Below are 19,190 nucleotides of genomic sequence, written 5' to 3'. Positions count from 1 at the left end.
GTTCACTCTCTAAAAGATAGTAATAAACCATATGTGATATATGTAATGTTTCCTGTGTGTGCGTGTGCGTGCGTGCGTGTGCATGAGCTCCTACTGCACTCAAGACAATCTGTTGTCTACAGGAACCCAAGTCAGGGAACGTCTGAGGAGCTACCAGAGCTGAAATGCCATGTTGTTAGGATTAAGGTCAGTGCCCTCTCGCCTCCCTCCTCTCTGCTCATAACCACTGCCTCCCTGTTCTGCTCTGCCTGTGGTTCCCTGGGTCCTAAACGCTTCTAGGTGGAGCCTGGAGGGCAGAGATGGAAACTTTATAACATTCGGCACAGTGCAAGTCGTAAAGTCACGATGAAGGCGTAAGTCACGAACAAGGCCACACCAGTTTGGAGTTATGATTAATAGGGTGTTATTTATTTAAAGGGGAAAACTTACAGATCACCGTCCCAGACAACAGCCATCTGCACAACCAGGAAGGGAGTCTAGTCTCCGGCGGAGCAGGAAGTGAAGAGAGCGAGCAGAGGAAATAGCCGCTTTTTTAAAGGGAGAGAGACCACGCCCCAATGGGCTGGTATCACAGCAGCTATTGGTTGGAGGGGCGGAAGGACCTCCCGCAACACCTCCCCCTTTTGTTTAAGTAAGAGAGTTCTAAACCTACTATGAAATTATATACAATAAGTACAAATATCCTATTCTAACTAGCTTAGGTCTTGTATAATAAATAACTTGGCCAAGTCGTGAGAAAAAAGTAACTACATTTATATAGTCTTCAACCCCATCAAAGATCTGAGAAGGGAAATAATGTTAACTGGGTAATTAGGAAGTTCAGTAAAACAACTTCCAAAACATGCAACAAATCACAGAGACAACTAGCTACCTGGGCAATCACCCAAAGTCATGTTTGCAGCGTTGAAGCAACCAACTTTGGCTAAGGCCTAACATAACTGACATACCATTTTCAAAGGCAAGCAACTTTTCAAAACTATCTTACCCTGTCTTGGCAGGATATGACAGTCCTGTTTTATTTATTGATGCACGCTCTGTATCTCTGTCAGTTGTTGAGGTATGGGCATTTCTTTGCCCCAAGGCCAGTTCTGCCAAAAAGAAAGGCTCCAAGTGGAGTGTCTTTGGTGCTCAACATTCTTCAAGACAAAACGTGCTTACAAACAGAGGCCAGGAAAAGATAATTGTTTCCAGGAATCAGAGACTTGCAGGGTCAGAGTGCTCCCTGGGCCATCCCCCTGCGGTGGATGTGTCCACAGCCATGCATATATGTGTGTACATATTGAAACTGTGGGTCTTTTCAGACATCAAACCCTGGGGCTGCTCAAGTCTCCCGGAGAACAATACATGCTATTTGCAGAAAGCCCCTGCAGGCACTCCTGTCTGATCCTGATCCTGGCCTCCTGAGAGTTACAGCACTCGATACAAAATAAACGATATGCAAATAGGCAGCGATTTACGGTACCGGGAAGCATCTGCACGTGTTCAATGGTCGAGCAGTACTTTCCCAAGCCAAAAGGAAAAGAATGGTTGTGAAACGGTACGATGTTGTGGAGCTGGCAGGCTTTAACCTCCTCATCCTCTGGGCTCAACCTCCAGAGCGCTGGGATTACGGGAATGCATCCCTCTGCCAATCCAATATTGCTATTTGTGGTTGGTTGATTCACAGCTGTGGAAGCCCCAGATGTGGCCGACTGACTGTAGCATGTGTGTATGATCCACTGTACCTTAAGCTGATAAAGATGAGGGTTAATTTAGAGGTCAATCTGATGCTCTGTGTCCCTCAGGGAAGTGTCTCCCTGCGGCGAATGGCAGTTAACTCAGGGCTCACAACTAATCAAAGTTCAGAGAGCAGGCAACCGTGGAGGTCTCAGGACACCCATTCTTGCCTTCTCACGGGGGCTGAGGTCAGGTTTTCCCACCAATGTGTGGGCTAATCATGTGTAAATATTCCCCTATGTGTGCATACCTTTGTGCACAGGTGTGTGTGTGTGGAGGCCAGAGACTGGCAAGAGTCTCTCCATCAGTCACCTTCCACCTTAATTTTGGGACAGTGTCTCCCACCAAACCTGGCTGCCTGGCAGTCAAACCTAGGATCCTCCTTTCTCCACCTCCCTAGCGGGGATCACAGGCATGGAGGCTTTTTACTGTGTATGCTGAGGACCAAACGCAGGGCGTCATTCTTGCATGGCAGTTTACTGAGCCTTCTGTCTTTAAAGCACTTCGTATCAAAGGATCTCAGATGTGGGTTATTAGTCCTGATGCTCTCTTCCTAGGGGGCTTGTGACGAGGGTCACACATCTGTATCAGATGCTATAGTGTACCGGGCGCGAGGTCTTTGTGTGTTGGGGACTGTGGACCCCCAGACCCTGAATTTCCTGTGACCCCCTGCCTGCCAGAGTAAACAACTTGTTTTCCTATGCTAGCAGCTGCTCAGGAGTTCCTGATAGCAGGAGTGGTTTCTGGTGGGCTTGTGGCTGAGAGTTAGGGCGTGGCCATTAGTCAAGGAGACCTTATATAAGCTGCCCTGGACCACAATAAAAGGAACCTTCTTGGTGTTACCCGTGTCACTGTGTGTGTTTCAATCTCCAGGACCTTGTCCAATACGCGAACCGTACCGTAACGTGTGGCGCATAGAGCAGGCGTTGTGCTACGCTTGTGCTCACAGAACACACAAAGGCTTTTCTTTCTTTCTTTCTTTTTGGTTTTTCAAGACAGGGTTTCTCTGTGGTTTTGGAGCCTGTCCTGGAACTAGCTCTTGTAGACTAGGCTGGTCTCAAACTCACAGAGATCCGCCTGCCTCTGCCTCCCGAGTGCTGGGATTAAAGGCGTGCGCCACCACCGCCCGCCCGGCACAAAGGCTTTTCTAAACAGAAGGGAGTTGTACCTGTTTCTGCCTTGGATTGGATATAGCTAATAACCTGGTGACCTGTGCTGTCTGTAGGGTCAGTCCTCACCCGAATACCCCATTATTCTTATTCTTATTCCAGATGCTACCCAGACTCCTGAGCATGGTCTCTCTGTCAATGGGAGCCATCTTTGTGGATGAGGTCACTGATCCTTTGCAAAAGACGTGTGCTTTGAGGAGTTTTGACGTAATCTTTGCTGTGAGACGTGTCACAAGGGAACTTGTTGCCAAAGTTGTACTGTGTTTTGCTACATCAAAAATAAACCGCTCGGTCGGTGTCAGGGTCTAGAAATTTGAACCGATACCGACTAAGTTGTGTTGAACTGGATTTCCTTTCTGCCTCATGTGGATCTTACTCGGCTGTGTGGCAATTGCAGAGGACCCCCCCCCCACACACACAGTAGGAGACAGCCTGGAACGGGGGAGGGGTGTGGGGGGGAACCCGACACTGTGAATACCGCTGCTGGCTGCCTGCTGGGTGACACAGCGCATGCTCAGGGGCGTCTCACAATTGTTTAAAGCCACCAAGCACTAGCTTGGTGCCCACTCACAGGACTGCAGATGCTCCGTGGACTTCTGCGTTCTGGCTCCGCAGGGACCACTCAGTATGGAGCCTGGCACCCAGCTGGGAAGCAGGAGTGTAAGGGTTTCTTTGCCAGAGCTGGGGATGGAATTCAGAGTCTGGCCCATGTAAGCACTCTGACCCTGAGCCATGCCCCAGCCAGTCCTCTGCCCTCCCACCCGCTGCGCACGCACGTGGGAGAAACAGAAGAGCCTGATATGTCAAAGCGGGCCGCTTCTCAGCAACGCCCATTTTGCAGGAAACTGCCTTCCAAGCTGTGCTGGTTTCACAGCACCCTTTGAGGTTAAGAAATATTCAGTTTCATAATCCTATTCCTGCCTCCATGAGCCACCCCACTCCGACCATTGGCCCAGTTGGTGAATAAAAATGTCTGCCCTGGCTTCTGTCCCCGTTCAGCCCAGGCGCTGGTCCCAGCTCCTGCCACGCTGACCGGAGGGCTCTTGGTGAGGTGAGTACTCAGGACCCGCTCCATACATCTGAGATTCCACTGGGAACCTCACAGGCTCAGATGGACCACTTGTGAGGGACATGTGGCTTGGCATGTTTATTTACTCGGAGTTCCTTCTTTTGAATTGAGTTTGGTTTGTTTTTAATCCTCTGTGTAATTCTGAAAAGTTTGGGCGTGATGGATCCTTAGCAAGGGACTGGCTAGCTAGCTGTTCCCCAGACAAAGAGACACTTCTAAGAGCAAGCTAGATTCTGTGGAAATCATGGCTCTCAGGGCTGTGCCTGCACTGCTGAGAGGGTCTGTCTTCTGCAGGGAGGACAGAGAGCCCCTCTTCCCTGCTGCCTGCCCTAGCCACTTGGGCCCTGGAGGACAGCAGGGCCATCCTTCCTGACATCACCACAGCAGAATCTGCCACGGTACGTCCTGGTCCACCACTTGACCCATGAGAGAGGAAGGTCATTATGGGTCAAAGGTGGAGAAATCAGGCTGGACATTGAAGAATACCCAGAAGGCTGGAGTGGTCCCAGAGGCTTGAGAATGTGAGAGACCCGGGTTCAATGCCCAGCAGTGTGTGCAATGGCGGGGAGGAGGCCCAGAGGACTGTCAATCAAGCAGGTCCTCTTAAACATTCTCTTCAGCCACCCTCACCTCTGCTTTCTCCTCCTCCTGAGCTGTGACACCGGGTGACTTAGCTTCTACTTTGCCTTTCTCACTTGCTATGTGTCTTTAGCTGTTCCCCCTGCTCTGGTTGGACACTCACTCACCCCCAGCACCTTCAACTCAGTGGGATGGCTCATGACCTCTTGAGCTCAACCAGGGGCCGGCCTCCATCACACCCCACAACACAGAAACACCCATCAGCCTTCGCGTCAGCACAGAGGTCAGCTGAAGAGCTGTTCACGCCTCAGGCTTGACATTGCCCTTGGACACACCGCGTGCCCACTGGGGTAATTTAAGGGCTTCCGTTACCTGGCCTAAGCTGTCACCCATTTGTTCCAAGAGCAACAATGCCAGACTTTCCGTGACTCCATTTCCTCTCCACAGCCTGAAAAACTGTCATCTGCACATGGGTCAGTGTCCCCGCTGCCACTGAGCTCCCAATATCCCTGCAGACTAGGCCACCTCCAACAGTGGCAAGGTGACTGACGCAGGGTCCCTGGGATCTTGGGATTTCCTGGATTCTCCTGAGGATCCCTTTGAGTTTTATTGTGGCTCCCATATGGACGTGCAAGTGACAAAGTCATCGTCCTTTGGGTGGCCGAGTCAATCTCTAGCCCCTCTTCCCTCTTGTAAGCCTTGGCACCCCATACCCAATGTTTACAGGGTTTTCTGCAGTCACCTCATTACAGAAGCTCCTTGGTAGGCAGGACTGCCATGAGCAAGCCAGGGTAGTCTCTTTATCTCCACGGCCCAATCACGCGGGAATGCCAAGGGTCTTAGCTACCCTGAGAACAGGGAAGAAGACGATGTATTTCTGCAATAACAGGGAAAATCCTGGAGCTGGTAAGATGGCTCAGCGGGCGAAGAAGGTGTCTGCCACCAAGTCTGAGGACCTGACTTTGATGCCCAGGGACCAGAAGGTGGAGGGGAGGACCAGTTCCTACGAGCAGTGCCCCACCCACCACAAGGGCACAGTGGCACAAACGTGCTTCCCGGCCCGCACTCACAACATTCAGTGATCGATGTCAAATGCCGAGGATAAAATCCAAGCGCATTTCACTTTGAAGAAATTGATTGGCCCCATTTTCACTTCTAAAATTGAGTAACACTTCACAAAACGGAGCGAGTGTTCCAGAGAGCTGAGTGGGCAGGCTGGGTTCACAGACCTGGAAGAGTCGGGGGGAGGGGGCATAGCATAGAGAAGTGGTCACTTCAAAGTTACTGCTCTGCTTCAGCAGGGACCGCAAGTTCATTATTCATATATATTTATGTATAATATATATCAATTGATTAATTAATTTTGGTGATGACTAGGCAGAGGGAACTTTTGCTGAAACTGGCGTTTAGGCAATGGGGTGTCGGCTCTCTCCTGAGGTCTCTGAGGGTGACAGACACCCTAGGTCTCTTTGGTCTGGAGCATCAGCGTGGGCCACCCCAGATTAGGCTTTTAGTTTGGTGTGTCAGAGCCCAGCACATGAGTTCAGTCAGATGATGACTTCTCTACTGAACATGTGTTAGAAAATCAAACATAACGTTAACATCTTCTATAAATATAATCTGTACAACATCCTTAACAGCGCCATGTTGTTCTGTGAAAATGAGCTTTGAATCGTTATTACCGGTTTGTTCTCAGTAGCCAATAAGAAACAACCCCAACACATCAATCAATAAAACAGAGAAACCCCTTGCAATGCATTTGCATCATTAAATGCTATACAGCAGTAGTGGTTTTTAAAACTCTGGATACCGGTGACAACATGGGTGGATTCCACCGAGGTCCTGGTGAATGACAGAAGTGGCCTGGGGTGGTAGTTTAGTCCATAAAGGACTGTCCACGCAAACATGGAATCCTGAGCACCCAGAGCCCAGGTTAAAAAAACAAAACAACAACAACAACAACAACAACAACAAAAAAAAAACAGGCATGGTTGTGTGAGCTACACAGAAAGGAGGTGGAGACAGGATGATCCTGGGGCTCACTGGGCAATTGGGAGAGCTATAGGTCCGTGATAGACCCTGTCTCAAAAACAGTAATAGCAAACTGGAGCGGTGCCTCAGCGGTTAAGAGCACTGGCTGCTCTTCCAGAGGTCTCGAGTTCAATTCCCAGCAACCACATGGCAATTCAGGCTTGTCTGTAACTTCCGTTCCAGGGCATCTGACACCAATGCACAGATATAAATGCAGACAAAACACCAATGCACATGAAGTAAAAATAAACAAATAAAACCAAAACAGAACAAAACCCAATCATGGTGCCCAATGAACAACACACCTGAGGTTGTCCTCTGACCTCCACATGCAAATGCATATGCATGTGCAGACACGTGTGCACCCACAGAACACACATGCACGCACACACATACACGTTAAAAAAAAACCAATAAGTCTACTTATCAATGGTTCTAGAAGTCAGAGTGTGGTGCTGAGAGGAAGGGGTGAGTCTTGACTCGGATAGTGACAATGCAGGGGACAGTAACTCTGTAGTACCTCTGTTTTGCTTTCAAGGTTTCAGTTACTGCAATCTAAGAAAATTAAATGGAAAATGCTAGAAGTAATCCATACATTCTAAACTGCACAATGCTCTGAGTAGTCCCGCCTGTGACAGCAATGATTTCTCTACCCGCTGTTTCTGCACTGTAGATGCCACCTGCCCACTAGCATAACGTGGTCTGTGTAGGGCCTGGCATCCTCCTTGGGCTCAGCAGCCCATTAAGATCTTAGGGGGAAAAGACTATCTGGTTTTCAACTACCTTGTGCTATGAATTACCCTGTGCCAAAGTAGCCTTCCAATATAAATATTTACAAAATTTTGTCCAATATAAATATTAACACTCATTGGACTGAGCACTTTACTGGGTATGCTGATGTGTATAGGTTATATTTTAATTGTAAATTGAAAAACAATAGTTTGCAGATATTGTAGTTAGTATAAGCCATGGTTTAGTATGATTTCAGTTCTGCATGATCTAAAATCCTTCCACACGTGAGTTTTATAATGTTTTGTGACATTAGCAGTAAATTTGCTTTCTATTTTTCCAATTAGAAAACAACTTGACTCATAAGGACATGGCTCAGATGGGGAAGGAATTTAAGGCTGGCGTTGACTTGCAAAGGTAACCCAGGGTGGGTTTCTTGGGAAGGGCTGGTTCTATAGAAGGCAGCATGTGTTCTTTCAATCGGGAATAACCACTTGTCTTGGTCAGTGTTCTATTGCTGTGAAGAGACATCATGACCAAGGCAACTCTTACAAAGGAAAGCATCTAATTGGGGACTGGCTCACAGTTTTAAAGGTTAGTCCATATCATCATGGCAGGGAACATAGTTGGCACCTGTGGGACTGGAGTAGTAGCTGAGAGCTTTAATCCTGACCCATAGGCAGGCAGGCAGAGAGAGACAGAGAGACCCTAGGCCTGGAGTGGACTTTTGAAATCCCAAAGCCCACCCCCAGTGACACGCTTTCTCCAACAAGGCCACACCTCCTAACCCTGATCCTTTCAAACAGTTCCAGTTCTTGGTGAGTAAGCATTCAAATCTATGAGCCTATGGGGCCACTGTTATACAAGGCCTCACACCACTCCAGGATGGCTGTGGGGGAAGGGTGGTTTATATTCTCAAAAGTCCCCACAATGCCAGGGAAGTGTTTTCCCTGGGGAGAAAGTACTGCAAGGGATGACTGAAATACTTTGGAGAGTTGATAAAGATTTAGTCAGAGACACAGTGTTGGGCTCCAGGGATAGAAATCTCCCCACTCTAAGGTTTCTCTGCTGTAAGCCCCAGAGAGAAGGAAGTCTTCCTGGCCCATAGGCCACACAGTAATATATGTGAAATAATACAGCGAAAAGATCCCCTTTTCAATACATCAACGCATTCAAGTCAGTCATTAGTCCAGAGCAGGACCCAACGTCATGCAGCGGCTTATGGGAGGCGGGCAAGTGATGGCGAAATTTCACAGGACTGGATGGGAGCTCATGCTATGCTATGGGAATGGCTGCCCAACCCAGGGGGTCCTGGACATAGCAGGCTACAGCATCCATTGCCTAAAGCCATGTAGAAACGAGACGTCATAGCCATGTAACACGTACCCTCTAACTGTAGATCTGTGTTCGTGAGTCAACCCACCACAGATGGCGTGCCGTGCAGTCAGGCCTGTGACGGTTACATCTTCACTAACAAGGACAGACTTGCTTTCTCAAGTCAGTCCATACGGTACCGCATCAATGTCCTACAAGATATTATATCCTCTGGACTCGAGATTCTAGAGATTATTCAAAAAACAGGAGCTCCTGGATGGTGTTAGCACACACCTTTAATCCCAGCACTCGGGAGGCAGAGGCAGGAGGATCTCTGAGTTCAGGGCCAACCTGGTCTACATAGTGAGTTCCAAGACAGCCAGGACTGCACAGAGAAACCCTGTCTTGAAAAACAAACAAAACAAGAGAAACGAGAAGCCCAGCAGCTGTAGCCATAGTCAAGTCGGTCAGAGTGGAGATATGTTATACAATATGGTCTCCTTCTCCTCTTCTTCCTCCGCACCTCCCTGTGCTCAACACGGGACCTCCTCTTTCTCTTCCTTTCCCCAGGCTCCCTCCCTCCCTCTCTGCCTCCTGGGCCCTTTCTTGGTCAGGATAGTGGCATTCACCCCTCTAGGGTGGTACTCTAACTCTTCAGAGCGGGGCTGGGAATGTCCCTCAGAACCATTCTGTCTTCTTCATGTCTTTGAACAGGGCCAAGGTCACCTCCAGGGTTGTCCCTCTTCTGGGATGCTTCTCCTCATTATACCAGTCACTTCCTGCAAAGGTTGAGCTCAGGGCTTTGTAGGAGCTGTGGGAAGGGTTCAAAGTTAGGCATAAAAGCCGCCGGGAGGCCACATGGGCTTTTTCCTCTGGGAGGTTGAAGCTGTCTTTTTGTGTCCTCACCCACAGGGACAAGGATGGTGGTCCTCAGGGTGGAGATTCGACTGACGAGGAAGAAGTGGAGGTTGAAGATGATGCTCTAACAGATGAAGAACGAAGGTTTCTAGAACAATTCCACAGCTGGAGAAAGAACGAAAACAAGCGCCTTAGAACACTCTATGCCATCGCTGACAACATTGACAAAAGCCACCAAAAAGCCACCAAAACCAAAGTGATGACTAACTCTGCGTCCATCATCTCTGGAGCCATGTGTCTGCTGGGTTTGGTCCTTGCTCCAGTAACTGCAGGCGGAAGCCTGGTGCTCACTGCTGCTGGGACAGGTTTGGGAGCTGCTGCTGGGATCTCCAACATCGTGACTGATGTGAAGGAAGACTCTCGCAACAAAAGCGCCCTAGCTCAGGCCAACGGAATCATACCTAGTAGTGACCAAGAGCTTGAGGAGGTCACGGGAAAGAAGACAGCCTATGCCACGGCCGCCGGTGAGATTGTCTACAAATGTACGAGCGCCTGGGAAACCATCCGAAAGCACATCCGAGCCCTCCAGCTAACCAAAACACACCCCCATGTCGCCTCGGCTGCCAGCAAGCTCATGACTGCTGGCCGGGTCTCAACCAGAAGCAGCAGGCAGATACAAAAGGCCTTTGGGGGCACAGCTCTGGCAATGACCAAAGATGCCCTCATGAGGAACAGTCTACCTGCCATCTTCTTTCTCGGCCAGGACTTATATGCTCTCTTGAAGGACTGGGAGAAACTGCAGGCTGGAAAGCCAACAGAGCTTGCAAAAGAGTTAAGATTGCGGGCTCAGAAGCAGGAGCAGGTGGTATCAGAACGCACCTGTCGCTATGAAAGGCTGAAGAAGGTGAGGGCTGGGTTTTGGAAGGGGCCAGGTGGCAGAAACTGGCATCTGTGGGGCCAGTTTAGAACAGCCGTGGTTAAGGAAACCTTTGTGTACGTGCATGTGTGTGTGTGGTGTGTGCGTGTGTATGTGTGCACATGTTGTGTTGACAAGTTTTCAGGGATATCTCTCACCACATGGCATACAGTAGCCCCAGAGGTCTTTTCTAGTTAGGTTTCTATTGCTGTGCTAAAGACCGTGATCAAAAGCAATTTGAGATTGAGAAGGAAAGGGTTTGTTTGGTTTACACATCCTGAGTCACATTCATGGGGGGAAGCCAGCCCAGGAGCTTAAGCAGGACCCTGGAGGCAGGAACACTGCTCACTGGCTTGCTCCCGCCCCATGGGTTGCTCAGCCTGCTTCCTTATGCCACCCAGGACCACCTCGCAAGGGAGGCACCACCCATGGTAAGCCAGATCCTCCCATTGCAGGCACTAAACCAAGAAAATGCCCTACAGACATGCCCACAAGCCATCTGATGGAGGTGTGTCTTCACCTGAGGTTTCTCTTTCCAGATGATTCTCTGTTAAGTTGCTCCCCAAACAAACAAACAAACAAAACAACAACAACAAACGCTAATCAGGACTAGATCCAAATAGTATCCAGGGCTCAGGTGCCTCTTGAAGAGCGGGAGGCCAGTCTTTAGCTGGCTTGGTTAACCTTCTCTTTTTTCTTACAGCTTTCATGCCAGGAATAGAATAGAATAGGTCTCCGGGTCACAGGGAGTGTTTGGACTAACTACCTTCTCAAACCCCATGTGGAATCTTTACTCCCTCTATATTTGGAGTGTGGGTGTGGTTAAGGTTGAATAAGGTTGAAAGGGTAGATAGAGCCTTCCAGGCCTGATGTCCACAAAAGAGGAGGTAGAAACTGGGGAGCCCACGCCATGCACCTGCACAGGGGAAAACGATGCAAAGGCTTCCTCTTAGGAGTAATCAGACATCTGCAAGCTGAGAAAAAGTCAGCATGCAATAGGAGTTGAACTGGCTAGGGACAGAGTAAACAGTCTGCCTCTCCCTGGGGTGCTGGGCAAGTGGTGAGCATTGAGAAGCACCTGTGGTGGCAGTAGTGGTGGGTTGTGGTGATGGAGAGTAGGGATGATTGGTGATTGGTGATGGTGATGATGGTGGTGGAGGTGGTGATGGTGGTGGAGGTGGTGGTGATGGAGGTGATGGAGGTGGTGGAGGTGGTGGAGGTGGTGGAGGTGGTGGAGGTGGAGGTGGTGGAGGTGGTGATGGTGGTGGTGATGGTGGTGGTGATGGTGGTGGAGGTGGTGATGGTTATGTAGTCCAGGCTGGCCTCAAGCCTATGATCCTACTGTCTCAGGCCCTCAAGTGTCAAGATTATGTGTTTGTGCCACAATCCCTGGCGTAAGCATTGTTAACTCACTGATAAAAATCACTATTAATATTAACGAGAAGTCTTTACTATAAGAACTCTTTCCAATGTTCATCTTACCTGTAGATAAGCTAAGATTTTGAGGGACAGAACAATTTGACTCCCTAGCTGGTAATTAACTGTTTAACTCCCTGGTTCTCTGGTTGCTTTGAGGGAAGAATTATCACCCAAGAGCCAGCTGAACTGTGCCCATGCCAGCACTGGTTGCTTTGATTGCCCCATAAACGCCCCGAGGAAGCTGCACAGCACTGACAGCTGCTTGCTGCTGAAGTCTAACAGCAGCTCCTGGGATCACAGCCCTGGAACCCAGATGGTTCCAGCTTTGGCCTTCACAACTCTCAGTGAAATGTAAATGACCCGGCCACCATTTCCACTGAGGAGCTTCTGCTGGTGCCCTGCACAGGGAATGCCTTAACTGGTGCAAAGGTGACTGGGTTACCACTGGTGTTAACAAAAACTGTAATTTGCATGCGGATGTGCTATGGTTTGGGTCACACACCCGTGTTGGCAGTATACAAGCTGTTTGGCTCACTCCTATGCTGTCTGCTTCCAGTGTCACATTAGACCCAGTAAGGCTTCTCTCCCGTGGCCTTTCATTCGTCACTTGTAACACAGGCTGAGCTGGTGACACAGGGCAAAGGCAGCTGAGTATGAGAGGCAAGCAGACCACCAGTGGTCCCTTTCCTAGGGCAGCTCTCTACCCCATCCTCAGGAGGCCCCGCTTCCTGATTCTGTCACATGGGGATTAGGTTTCTCAAAACTAGGTAGTGATAAACTGGATTTGGTGGCACACACCTTTAATTCCAGCACTCAAGAGGTTGAGGCAATGGATCTTCATGAGGTCAGGACCAGCCTGGACTACATACTGAGTTCCAAGTCAGTCAGGGTTACTTAGTGAGACCTCTCTCAACACACACATGCACACATGCACGCACGCACGGTAGTAGAAGACCCGGATGGCAAATGCTGGCACTGACACCTGCCTGGCTGGGAAGCAGCTGCCTAGTGAAGCCAAACCTGGCCTGGGACTCTTCTACTTAGTGACTTTCCTCCTCCCTCTTCCCCTCCCCTTTTTCCTCCCACTTCTCCTCCTCCTCCTCCTCCTCCTCCTTCTAGACAGGCCCTCACTTACACAATCCGGGAAGGCCTTTAACTCATCATAACCAGGCTGGCCTCGAACTCACAGTAGTCATCCTGCCCCAGTCTCATGAATGCTGGGATTATGTTTACACCACTGACCCTGGCTCTTCTTTCCTAACAAGACTCGGACATGGATAATTATACAACGCTCACCTTCTTTTTCTTTCCTCTCAGAGACTCAGAGACTCAAAGAAGAGGCCTGTGAGGTCTTTGAAAAGAACCATGGAGATTCAGCCTCGGCCTCTATCCTCCACTGAGAAAGCAAAGCCCAGGGGACAGCAGCGAAGACAAGCTGAGACCTTGGGGTTTTGAGATCAATAAAGGGGGACCAGGGTGGGGGTAGCAAGGCTGTCAGAGGTGATGCCTGAGACTCACACACAAGGAGGTGCCAGGAAGGTCCCTGGGGTCTCAGAAGGGAGGGTTCTGTTAACCCCACTCCTGAACCTGTCTCTCTTCTTCACTCTGACTCAACACCACATCCCCTCTCCCGGCCCCCATCACTCACACAGAGCACCAGATTGGTTTTTAGACAGATAACAGGCTTCCTGCCGGCCAGCTTCCCCAGTAATTAGCAATGATAAGGTGTGAGGATTCCCCGCCCACCTGGCCTCTTTGCTTTCTCTTCCTCTTGCCCAGGCCCAGTGGGAACTGCTGGCTCCGAGTCAGGTTTCCACACAAAGGCTGTCACTGGAACCTGCTAGGCCAGATTCCAGGGGGAGGACAGAGGGCGGCCTGTCTCCACTCTTTGGTCCCCCGTACCCTGAGCCCTCAGCTGGCAATCTTCAGCACTTCACCTGGCTGCCGGGTCTCTCATCTTAAAAATCCTTTTCTGTCTGTGAAAGTCACACATGGGTAGTACAATACACACACGCACGCACACACACACACATACACGCATACACTCTGGGAAGGCAAAGGCTGGGGGGAGAAACGGCACAGGAGGGTTAAGAGTGTGGCATATGCACACAGAACTTCCTGTGTTCTTCTTCTCGGGGTGTCTAGGTGTTGGCTGTCCACTGCTGTCCTTAGACTCTGCAGGGACCCTCCCACTAGTGTGCTGCAGAGTTGAGCCCCTTTCTCTAATCCCTCACTTGCCTGTGTCTGAACCTCCCACCAGGCTCTCTGAGGTACACAGAACTGCCTGCCTTCACTCCTTTCCACGGCAGGCAGGTATGTTGGCACACAGATGCTTGGGCTTAGGGGTATGGTGAGCACACACAGGTTACAGCTGTCTGTCTCCACCTGGGGGATAGGTGAGTAAGGGTGCTCACTGCTGCCAGGGAGAACTGTATCTCCAGGCCACGCCCTCCAGGCTCTGCTCCAAGGAAGGGGACTGTGTAAGAATTCAGGGCACACTCTGATTGGCCAGGAGGAGACTGAATAAGAATCCAGGGCACACTCTGATTGGCCAGGAGGGAACTGAGTAAGAATCCAGGCATACTCTGGCCAGGGTAAGAATACAGGACGCACTCTTATTGGCCAGAACCATGCTTTTCTGGGACAAGCCTTAAGTACGAGGGAAGAGAAAGAAGAAGGTGGGTTCTATCTGCACTCCCCTTTCCCAAGTGCTGAGGGCACGACTTTTCTGCCACTCACTGTAGCGGAAGAACATTGACAGAAGCTTGCTTCGTGACTTTGGAGATGCTTTCCTCAAAACCAAGTCCACAAACTGGGATACCTAAGATAAAGACCCCTCGAAAGGGAAAGGAGAGGAACCCACAGGGACGCTGTAACGCAGTGGAAGAAAGTTGAGGCTTGTGTATGCATGCATCCATACGAGCAGTGCTTAGGATGCACCAGGGCCCCAGCAGTGCCGTATGGCTGAGCCGCACCGTGGCCCTGGCAGCTGTGGGAAGCAGAGAGAGACTGGGTCCACAGCACTGCCACATGGGGCTTGTTGAATGCATTTGTGACCTATGGACTTGAAACAACAATCAAATAACAAACTAATGAAGCTGGGTGGTGGTGACCAAGCCTTTTTAACCCCAGCACTTGGGAGGCAGAGGCAGGCAGATCTCTGAGTTCACAGCCAGCCTGGTCTATAGTTAGTTTCAGGACAGCCAGAGCTACAAAGAAAAACTGTCTCAAAAAAAAAAAAAAAAAAAAAAACTTAAGCTGGGCAAAAAACTTAAAAAAAAAAGCAATAAACTAACAAAAGCAAGCCCGAATAAACAGACTCCTGCACTGTGTCATTTGGTGTCTGCTCCCATTGTTCTTACAACCATTCCACAGGCGTGTCTATGCGCAGTCTTCCCGGTAGAAGGCGCTGTAACAGGAGATGGTGCTTAGCACTGACTGCAGCCCACAGCTTAAACTGTCCCCTCCTTCATGAGGGATTTCCACTAATGTAGTGGGGTTTGTTGGAGGCATTGTTTGGGGGAGGTTTAGGAGGTGTGGCCTTGCTGGAGGAAGTACTCTGTCTCCAGGCATGGCCTTGGAGAATTTCAGACCATTCCCTCCTCCCTGCTGGGTGCTTGCAGCTGAAGAGGTGGGCTTAGCTTCATGATACCGGCTGTGTCTCCCTACAGTGTGGACTTGTATCCCCCTGGAACCAGAAGCCGAATACCTTCCTTCTCTAAGTTGCCTTGGCCATTGCAGCACGCCGCTCCCGCCAGCAGAAGAGACGACCGCAACAGGATTCTTCTCAGAACACACTTTATTGGAGCACTTACACTTGAGGTTGTAAAGAGGCAAAAGACCCCGTCCCCGTGACGCAGAAGAATATATACGGTGCCAGACAAAGCCCTGACGTGTCATCAACCCAATGGCTCAGGCCAGAATGGAGTGATCGTGCTTAAATTATGATTGGCCAGATCGGATGGCCAGATCGAAATACTCCCCGCGTTGGGGGGGGGGGGGGCTCGCGAAGGCTCGCCGGCGCATGCGCTGTGCGGCGCGCTTGCGCACAAGTTGTCTGTCAAGTTGCGCACAAGCTGTCAAGTTTGACGTGGAACAGCAAATGGCGCCCAGGCCCCGTGCCCCTGACATGACAGCGCCATGGTGCCCGCTACATCTCCGCGCGCTACAGGCCATGACATGTTATCCCAGGATCAAAAGAGTTTTGCATTCTGTAAAAACTATCACTGGGCTTCTGGTAGGTATTGACTGAACCTGCCAGCTCTTTGGTCAACATTAGCATCTACAACAGTGGTTCTCAGCCTTCCTAATGCTGCGACCCTTTCATATAGTTCAGTCATGTCGTGGTGACCCCAACCATGAAAATGTTTTTTTTCTTTTTATTTTATTTTTTCCTTTTTATTTATTTATTAAAGATTTCTGTCTCCTTCCCGCCACCGCCTCCCATTTTCCTCCCCCTCCCCCCATAAAAATGTTTTATCGCTACTTCATAACTGTAGTTTTGCTACTGCTATGAATCATAATGTAAACATCTGGGTCATGAACCACAGGTTGTGAACCACTGACCTACACAACATTAAAGCTTCCAACCCACAAACACAAGGTATCTCTTCATCTATATAGGTGATACTTCTTTCTGTGATGTTTACGGTTTTTCTCTGTAACCACTTCACTTTCTTGGGTACCAACAATTTGAAGATGGCTTCTGCATGTGTTATGTCTGTGACAGTATCTTTCAGAGCTCTGTGACAAAAACCCCTGAAAGGAACAACTTGCATGAGTGGGAAAAGATTCATTTCCGTTCACAGTTTCAGAGAGTCTCAGTCCCCTGGGGAGTGGGCAGTGTGGCTGAGTTCTCAACAGCAGGGGTGTGTGCTGGAGGATCCTGGCATCTTGGGGTCTGATCATGACTTCTAAAATCCCCACCCTTCTGAGTCACTTAGCCCCCATGCCTTCTAGCATAGCCACTAGCTGGGGACTGTTCCAAGCATGAGCCCGCAGAGTCTCCCAGATCTAAACATTTACCCACAGTGCAGGCTGTGACTAATGCCACGCTCTAGAGAAGGTTCCGTGCAGCCCAAGAGACGCTGAAAAAAGGAGAAAATCTCGTTCTCAGTTACCCACTTCCCACCATCTACAGAGGCTGATTCCCGAGGCAGAGGGGGCTGGCTTGAACTAGGACCTCCCCCTGTTAACTGAGAATTGAGCAAACGAAGCTGGCTCCACTTAAAACGATTGTATAACTGTCAAAGCCACCCAGTGCAGTGAGCACCAAGCATGGGACTCCACAAAGACTTGTGTAACCACAACCCAAAGGCCGGAGCAATGCAGTTTCTGAGTGATCTGATGCACCATTGGAGGGTGCACCAGCCCAGGAGAAGACAGAAGAATTAAGAGGGGGATTGGTGAGGTGGCTCAGCAGGGAGAGTGATGCTGACGGCCAGAGGTCCTGAGTTGGGTTCCTGAAGGAGAGAACTGACTTTCACCAGTCCTGTGACTTCACAGGTATGGAGTGGCAAGTGTTGGCCCCCCACTCCCCATATCCAAAACAAATAAAATGCAAAGAATTCAGCAGAGGGCGGTCAACACTTGACCTTACTTCCTGTAGAGCTGTCGGAGTACTGGCTCTGGCCTGAGTCATCTGAGAACATCTGGCCCACAGCTGAGCAGTGAGCCCCTCTCAGGTGCAGGCTTCCCCTGGAGCCTCCCTCTTCACTTCAGGAACAAAAGACCAAGTAAGTGTCCTGCGAGCAGGCAGGACCTAGGGACAGGAAAAGGAGGTGCTGGGTAGCTGAGGTACCAGCCTAAAAAGCTAATGGGTGAACTCCTCCCTGGGGATCTCGCAGAGGGGCAGGGAGGTGGCTGCCATGATTTCCTCAGTGGAAGCACAGGAAAGAAAGGCACGTTGCAGGCAATATGTCACCTAAAGGTCACCTAAGATGATTGTGTGGTGTGTGCGTGCGTGTGTGTGTGTGTGCGTGCATGCGTGTGCATTTAGAAACTGCCCTCTTCAGTCTCTCTGCCTTTTTTTGGGGGGGGGGGACGATGACAACAGAGTCTCTCACTGAACCCAGAGCTCACTTGTTCCAGTAGACAATCCGCTGGGGGCCCCCTGGGCTCTTCACAGGCCACCACACTTGGTTTTTTAGATGAGTGCTGGGGATCCGAACTCAGGTCCTGATGCTCATGTGGTAGGCACTTTACCCATTCCCAAGCCAACACTTAAAATTTTGAAAATATTTATTTATTGTGTGTGTGTGTATTTGTGGGAACGTGGGCATGATCATACCCATGCGTCACACACACACATACATACCATGGCGTGAGTGTGCAGGGTGTTAGGCATTTGCCTTTCCACCTTATTTGAGACAAGTTCTCTTGCTCGCTTCTATATATGACAGACAACTGACCTTCCAGCTTCTGGGGACTCTCTTGTCCTCATCTGCCTCCTCCTGGGTAGATGCTGGGATTCCAGGTGTCCTAGCTATCTGCTCTCACCTTCTTTGGGGATTTGAACTCAGGTCCTCCCTCTTCTGTGGTGCATATTTTAGCCCCTGGCCTATCTCCCTGCTAACTTATTTTCTGTTGTGTTTGACTTTTTACAAAGATTTATTTATTCTTTGTGTGTGTCTGTGTGAGGGTATGCTGTGTGCACGCTGGAATCAGCAGAGGCCAGGGGAGCGCATCAGAGCCCCTGGAAGGGAATTACTGCTCAGCACGGAGGCTAGCAGTGAATGGTTCCTGGAAGAACAGTGTATTAGCTATTTTTCTATTGCTGTGATGAAACACCATGACCAAGGAGACTCCCAGAAAGATGAGTTTGTCTAGACTTATAATTACAGAGCGTTAGTGTCAAGATGGCTGAGCAAAGGTGTGGCGACCGGAACAGGGAGCTGAGGCCAAAGGCATACGCCCTCAAAACCCACTACTAGTGACATACTTCTGCCCGCAGGACAACACTCCCGAACGCTGCCATCATCTAGGGGTCAAGTGCTCAAATGCTCAAGACTATGGGGACGTGTCCTTCGGAGCCCCACAGGCAGTGGTGCTCGAAGCTGCTGTCTCCCGAGTCCTTACTTTAGAATACGTGATGGTTTGAATGAGAAATGTCCCCTGCAGACTCAGGCATTTGAACACTCGGTCTACAGTTGGTGGCGCTGACTGGGGAAGTTTAGCTGGTGCAAAGCCTCACCTACTTCCTGTTTGCTTTCTCTGCTTTATACTTTTGACTCAAGATGTGAGCTCTCAGCTTCCAGCCCCTTCCTCCATGCTTCCCACCATGATGGCATTCTTATCCCTCTGGAACCCTGAGCCAAAACAAACTCTTATTTATATAAGTTGCCTTGGCCATGTGTTGTTGTTTTGTTTTTGGTTTTGTTTATTTGATTGG

The 19,190-nt window shown here is 49.8% G+C and overlaps 1 protein-coding gene across 4 annotated transcripts; it reads left to right on the top strand.

The window, feature by feature from the left end:
• Positions 1-3,739: 3,739 nt before the first annotated feature.
• LOC126503556 (apolipoprotein L6-like) lies at positions 3,740-15,793 on the top strand. 4 transcript variants are annotated; one of them, XM_050145315.1, is made up of 5 exons: positions 3,740-3,936; positions 4,249-4,352; positions 7,641-7,710; positions 9,520-10,369; positions 13,118-15,043. In XM_050145315.1, the coding sequence occupies exons 3-5, from the start codon at positions 7,664-7,666 to the stop codon at positions 13,253-13,255; spliced, it is 1,035 nt and encodes a 344-aa protein (XP_050001272.1). In that variant the 5' UTR covers positions 3,740-3,936; positions 4,249-4,352; positions 7,641-7,663; the 3' UTR covers positions 13,256-15,043. The 4 variants fall into 4 exon arrangements, with proteins under 4 accessions (XP_050001272.1, XP_050001274.1, XP_050001273.1 ...); XM_050145317.1 differs by lacking the exons at positions 4,249-4,352; positions 13,118-15,043 and adding an exon at positions 15,472-15,793; XM_050145316.1 differs by lacking the exon at positions 4,249-4,352 and having other exon boundaries at positions 3,741-3,936; positions 13,126-15,043.
• Positions 15,794-19,190: the final 3,397 nt, after the last annotated feature.

This window comes from Alexandromys fortis, unplaced genomic scaffold (genome assembly GCF_014885135.2).
Source record: "Alexandromys fortis isolate MF-2015 unplaced genomic scaffold, M_Fortis_MF-2015_v1.1 scaffold_2_1_26212458, whole genome shotgun sequence".
Classification (NCBI taxonomy): domain Eukaryota; kingdom Metazoa; phylum Chordata; class Mammalia; order Rodentia; family Cricetidae; genus Alexandromys; species Alexandromys fortis.
The sequence above is the reverse complement of the archived record's forward strand: the minus strand, read 5'-3'. Positions and strand labels throughout refer to the sequence as shown.

Excerpts from the sequence above, each read along its gene's own strand:
- LOC126503556 (XM_050145315.1), top strand. The coding sequence starts at position 7,664 with ATGGCTCAGATGGGGAAGGAATTTAAGGCTGGCGTTGACTTGCAAAG. Across the intron at positions 7,711-9,519 it reads GCTGGCGTTGACTTGCAAAG|GGACAAGGATGGTGGTCCTC; the intron begins GTAACCCAGGGT and ends CCTCACCCACAG. Across the intron at positions 10,370-13,117 it reads GCTATGAAAGGCTGAAGAAG|AGACTCAGAGACTCAAAGAA; the intron begins GTGAGGGCTGGG and ends CTTTCCTCTCAG.